The 5,215-nt window shown below is 56.8% G+C and overlaps 1 protein-coding gene and 1 long non-coding RNA gene across 3 annotated transcripts in view; one reads left to right on the top strand and one right to left on the bottom strand.

The window, feature by feature from the left end:
* The window catches only part of LOC109532641 (SLIT-ROBO Rho GTPase-activating protein 1-like), an 18,016-nt gene that overhangs the window by 6,708 nt on the left and 6,093 nt on the right, over positions 1 to 5,215 (bottom strand). Inside the window, exons 2-14 of one of the 2 annotated variants that reach the window (XM_019897585.1) lie at positions 4,659 to 4,854; positions 4,513 to 4,567; positions 4,250 to 4,357; positions 3,329 to 3,391; positions 2,914 to 3,102; positions 2,717 to 2,845; positions 1,982 to 2,203; positions 1,802 to 1,903; positions 1,308 to 1,677; positions 1,187 to 1,214; positions 1,077 to 1,110; positions 608 to 996; positions 515 to 535 (exon numbers count right to left, since the gene is read on the bottom strand). In XM_019897585.1, the coding sequence (XP_019753144.1) occupies positions 781 to 996; positions 1,077 to 1,110; positions 1,187 to 1,214; positions 1,308 to 1,677; positions 1,802 to 1,903; positions 1,982 to 2,203; positions 2,717 to 2,845; positions 2,914 to 3,102; positions 3,329 to 3,391; positions 4,250 to 4,357; positions 4,513 to 4,567; positions 4,659 to 4,854 (1,712 nt within the window). In that variant the 3' untranslated portion in view covers positions 515 to 535; positions 608 to 780. Of the gene's footprint in view, positions 1 to 514; positions 536 to 607; positions 997 to 1,076; positions 1,111 to 1,186; positions 1,215 to 1,272; positions 1,678 to 1,801; positions 1,904 to 1,981; positions 2,204 to 2,716; positions 2,846 to 2,913; positions 3,103 to 3,328; positions 3,392 to 4,249; positions 4,358 to 4,512; positions 4,568 to 4,658; positions 4,855 to 5,215 lie in introns of those variants that run through there. The other variant, XM_019897586.1, reaches the window with a different exon arrangement.
* The window catches only part of LOC109532649 (uncharacterized), a 10,069-nt gene continuing 6,633 nt past the window's right edge, over positions 1,780 to 5,215 (top strand). Inside the window, exon 1 of the long non-coding RNA XR_002171417.1 lies at positions 1,780 to 2,152. This is a non-coding gene — a long non-coding RNA (uncharacterized LOC109532649). The remainder of the gene's footprint in view (positions 2,153 to 5,215) is intronic.

The following is a 5,215-nucleotide window of genomic DNA, read 5'->3' as shown; positions in this document are numbered from 1 at the left end:
ACGGCTCGGGGAGGGAGGGGGCGGCCGTTTTGCGACTTATAACAGGGCCCTCCTCAGTAGGAGATGGGGAAGGAACCCCCGGTACTCAGCTGGCTCTTTACTTTTTGACACGGTTCATAACCGACAATATAATCAGAAAGCCCACCCCAGCCCCTCCTGCGACGAGTCCCGCCCGGATGTCGAGTGCGACACTCACGGACGCAGGCGATGAGGTCGTTGAACCTGTCGCTGGGAAAGAGCGGGTTCCCCAGGCCGCGGAAGTACAGCTTCAAGACCCCGGCCACCGAGTTGATGTCGCGGTTGCTTTCCTCGTCAATCAGCGGGTCGTCGCCTGGACCAGAAAGCCCACCCCAGCCCCTCCTGCGACGAGTCCCGCCCGGATGTCGAGTGCGACACTCACGGACGCAGGCGATGAGGTCGTTGAACCTGTCGCTGGGAAAGAGCGGGTTCCCCAGGCCGCGGAAGTACAGCTTCAAGACCCCGGCCACCGAGTTGATGTCGCGGTTGCTTTCCTCGTCAATCAGCGGGTCGTCGCCTGGACGCGAGAGCGCACGTCAAGAGCCGCAACGTGCGGCCCAACGGCTCCCCGAGTGAACCGAGGGCTCACCTCTCTCGAAGGAGTTCTTGATGTCGTTGACCTCCACCTGAGAGCCGGACACCCGGAATATGCCCTGATGTTGGAGACCTGCGGCGCAGGGGAAGGCCATTGAGCACGCAGACTATTGCGAATCATTGCGGGTGCAGGCCCGGCGGAAGAAATGTTGGCGCGCTCACATTTGGCTAAAGCCCCCCCTTGTTACGTCTACAACAAGGCTCTTGCCGGGCCCGCCTCACCCCTCCACATCTCCATTTTGTCCCCTTTTGCTGCCACTTCTCTTCTCCCGATGATCCAGGTCGGGACTTGCTTGAAAATGTTGCTCGGGCTTGCGACTTACCGTGGAGGTTGATGTAGCGGATGCAGCTCTCCACCAGCAGAGGGATGGCTTTGGTTGAGTCCTGTCAACACGTTAAATTGGCTCATGGGATCAATCGCTCAGTCACGGATTCACTTTGGAGTTGCACGCTAAGCTAACTACCTGGTGCTTGCTGTGCGAGTTCTTCCGCCCGCGACTGAAAGATGACGTTCCACAATCATTGAACTGGCGTCGACTCGGTCAATGTCTGAGCAGAGGCGTGAGAATCTTACCTGGTGGTGAGCAACTCGGCTTTGTAGCCTGCCAGGGAGAAACCGGCAATAAGTCTGAGGACCACGTCTGACCCTACAGAGTTGATGTGGAAGAAATGCGAAAGGACTTTGAAGGGCTCACCCTCTGCGATGGCTTTCTTGAGGACGTCATGTTTGGCTTGGAGCTTGGAGACCAGGTTGCTCCCCTCCAGGTACTCTCGGAATTTCTGGAAGAGCAAAAGACAGACAGCGCCTGGGTCTCGCTTCGCCTGCGCCCCGGTCGTCAGCGAACGGTCTCCCAACGCTGGTCTCACCGTGAAGTAGAAGAGTTCGGTCTCCTGCTGGTTGGCCCGCCTCTTGGCCAGGCTGGGTTTGTTCAGGTAGCCGTCGGACACGCTGGATTTGACCGACTCGGACGAAGGACTGTGGGTGAAGCTCTGCGACACGTCGTAGTCGTCCAGCACCGTCATGTCCTGAAGGGTGCTCAGCGTGGCCCCCCACGTCTTCTTCACCTGCGGACCACAACCCGGGAACGCCGCACGTCCGTCCACCGGGTACGTTTTGTTCGTGCTCATCGGCGCCGACCGCAGGGCCGCGGCGCAACTGCGGTCGTTTCGTTCGAGTGAGCGTTCTGACCTCTTCGTTCTCGAGTTTCAGTGATGCCAGGCGGGTCTGCAGCTGCGTGAGGCGCAAGGTGAGCTCCGCCTGCACCTGCGGCTGGGAGGCGATCTGGCTCACCTGCCGGCAAGACCGCCCGCCGCAAACGAGCGCGTCAGACGACTCGACGCGACGGCATCGCCGGCGTTTTGGACCCACCGTGTCGCCCATGTGGGCCTGGAAGCCGAAGCGGGGCGGCGGGCAGAATGCGGTGGGGTAGAGGCCCAGCAGGCGCTGGCGGTCGCGGGCGGGGTCCAGACCCTCCACGGCGCCCTCCAGCACCTCCAGACCGGCGCGCCTGGACGCCTCCAGGCCGAGTTCGGCCGACAGGTATGTCCTCAGAGCCCGGCTCAGACTGGAGTGGTACCCTAGGTCACAGCACTGGCCCCAAACGCGCCCGACATGCGCCGCGGTTACAAACGGGACGGGCCGAAAGACTTTGCGGTTGGTCTTGGCTTCCTTCCTCCTCTCTTTGCTGCCTTTCCATCCTGGCTTCCCCCTTGCCTTCCGTCCCTCTTTCCTTTTGGACCATCCCTCAAACCTATCTTCCTTCTTTGCTTCCTTACTGCCATCCTTGGTACTTTTCTTTCCTCCGCTTCAAGCTCTCCCTCTTTCCTTCCTTCAGTCTGAATGGATTCTTGCTTCCTGTCTTCTATCTTTCCTTCCCTCCATCAGTCCTTCCTTTCAACGGTCAAGTCTTCCTTCCTGCTTCTCGCTCCTTTCCTACCACCTTCCCCATGTCCTTCTTCCCTTGCGTTCATGCATCCATCTTTTCTTTTTTCTGTTCATAGCACCGCCCACCATACTCCCTCCCTCCCTCCCTCCCTCCCTTTTCAAAGTCACCGAACGTACAACGTGTGTCGCCACATTGGTGTACTTGGTAGATGAACTCACGTCAATGATGTCGGGCAGGTCGTGTATGTAGTACTTGAAGACGGAGGCGTTGGTGGCCTCCAGGGTCAGCAGGTACTCGTTGCGCGCTTTCAGCGTCTTGACTTTGTTCTCCGAATATTTTGCCTTCCTCTGAAGGAAGCCAAAGCGGGCGTGAGAATCGGCGGCGAATCGGCTCGTCGTCTCGGGTCGCCGCGTACCTTCTCGCGCATCTTCTCCATCTTGCGGGCGGCGTTGCGCCTCTGGTGGCGTTCCTCCATGCGCAGGCCGAAGACGGGCTCGGCCGCGCCCGCGGCGCCCTTCGCCCGACCCTCCTGCCGCTCGGCCTCGCGCAGCTTGCTCTCGGCGTTGATGGTCTCCACGTGGTACATGTGGTAGCTCTTCATCACCTGGGCAACGCCAAGAACAAGCTGGTGACATTCCCCGGGGGCGGGGGGAGGGGGCGACGAGAATAAGGCCGCATTTTGGCTATTTCTTTTCCCAGAGACCAAATCAAAATGTGACGGCCGTCACATCCTCGCATCAATTCGCCGATAACTCGATTCGGTGAAACCAAATGAAAATCGTTTTGTCTGGAAGAAAATGTCAACCCCAAATGCTTTTTGAAGCACTTACGGTGTAGAGCTCGTTGAGAAGCTTCATGAGGTCTTCCTGTAGCTGGAAAACGATCTCCTTGCTCTAAACGAGGACACATCACGCCATGAACGCAGCGGCAAGTCACATGACGGCGGCGAGGATCACGTCAGGTCGTCGCCATGGCGTCGGGAATGTGAATTTTTTTTTTTTTGGAGGTAGGGGGGGGGCATTAATAATGAAGATGATGAGTTAAAGCGGGAGGCGGGGAATTGCGTTTGTGTTTAATTAGCCGCTAAGCCTAGCCGAGCGCCTCAAAGCCGACTTGACTTTTCCCCCCGGTGGACAACGTGCGTTCCCCACTTGAGCGCAGCACCTGAATAAAACATGAAGAGTTTTTTTTCTTGGTGCGGCAAAGCACGTTGTTTTCACAGCACGTTGTGTCCCAAGTCCGAAGCATCGAGTTTCAACCAAGTGACTGTGGCAAAAATCTGGCAAACCAAGTGGACTCCAGCGCGCAATTTCAAGTCCGTGACTTTGCTTCCGCAACTGCCAAAGCAGCAATTTGGACAACTTCTTTTGTCGGAATTTGATATTTTTGCAAGTCAAACTAGACTGATCCTCTGTCCAATATATTTTTGGGTCATCATTTTGGATGGGTCGGACGGTTTGCTTTGATTCACGTTATTTCTTATGGGATGTATTTCTTCAGCTTTTGTATGATTCGGTTTGAGACTTTCTAGAACGGATTCATCCTGAAAACGGAGGTTTTGCTGTTTTTTTTTTTTTTTTTTAAGGTTGGGGCTCGGGGCGGGGCGGCGATGGTGCTTGTTTCCCAGTTTTAACTCGGTTGTTTGGTCAGCTTTGCAGTGCGAACGGTGCACACCAATAGCTTCGTCCCCGTCGCCATTCTATTCTGATGATGATGATGATGATGGGGGTGACGACGAAGGGCGATCTGACCCTCTTGAGGAGGCGGGCCGAGTCCTCGCTGATGTGCGTGAGGCGGCTGATGACGTTGTTCAAGTAGAGGTCGCTGAGCGTGGCGTGGTCCTTGCTCTCCCTCCGCACCTGAACGGGCACGCAACAAACTTGGCGTATATTCTCGATGAGCTTCGGATCTGGCTGCAGCTTCCCGTGCGCCGGTGTTCTTCCTGTGGCTTTCCCCAGACTGGGGAAAGCCATGTGTTTTTAGCGGTTGTCTGGAGCGCCCCCCGCCCACCCACCTGATTGAGCAGCAGGTACCAGCAGTTGACCGGTGACAGAAGGTTCTGGTCCTTTCTACAAGAAGCAGACAAGAGGGCGCGTGTGCGCTTTGTGCAGTCGCAGGAAAAGAAGCGCGTCGGGAGCGGGCGGGGGAGGCCGTCGGTACTTGTACTGCTGGTGGTCTTTGGTGCTGCGCGTCTTGGCCATGAACCTCTCGGCCAGCTTCTCCAGGTTGCGCGAGTACTCGGTCTCGATCTCGGCCTTCTTGCGGAAGAAGTCCTGCAGGTCCTGGAGGAGCTGCACGCGCATCTCCGTCTGCTGCTCCAGACAGCGCTGCTGCTCCACCAGCTGGGCTCGCACATCTAAGCGCACACACGCACACGCTTTGCTCGCGCATTTTGCACGCCGCAATTTGGCGCCGTGGCACGCGCTACCCCCCGCCGCCAATTGGATTCCAAATCGACACACTGATGCGCATGTTTTAACAAACTTCACATCTCGCACATTTTTTTTTTTTTCGCCCGAGCCATCTCAAAGCATTTTGGGCCGTCGCGTGATAAAAAGCGTCCGGCTGCTTTTCTTGTCGGTAAAAGTGACTTTTGGACTTAAGCCGACACAGCTGCTTGATCTTGTTAATGCCTCTAATGACTGACTGACGTCGGCCCCATCTCAGGAGTCACCTTGGAGCACATCTCATGACAAATACACACACACACACACACA

The sequence above is a fragment of the Hippocampus comes genome, unplaced genomic scaffold (assembly GCF_001891065.2).
Source record: "Hippocampus comes isolate QL1 unplaced genomic scaffold, H_comes_QL1_v1.1 scaffold81, whole genome shotgun sequence".
Classification (NCBI taxonomy): Eukaryota; Metazoa; Chordata; class Actinopteri; order Syngnathiformes; family Syngnathidae; genus Hippocampus; species Hippocampus comes.
This window is presented reverse-complemented; position numbering and strand designations above follow the sequence as displayed.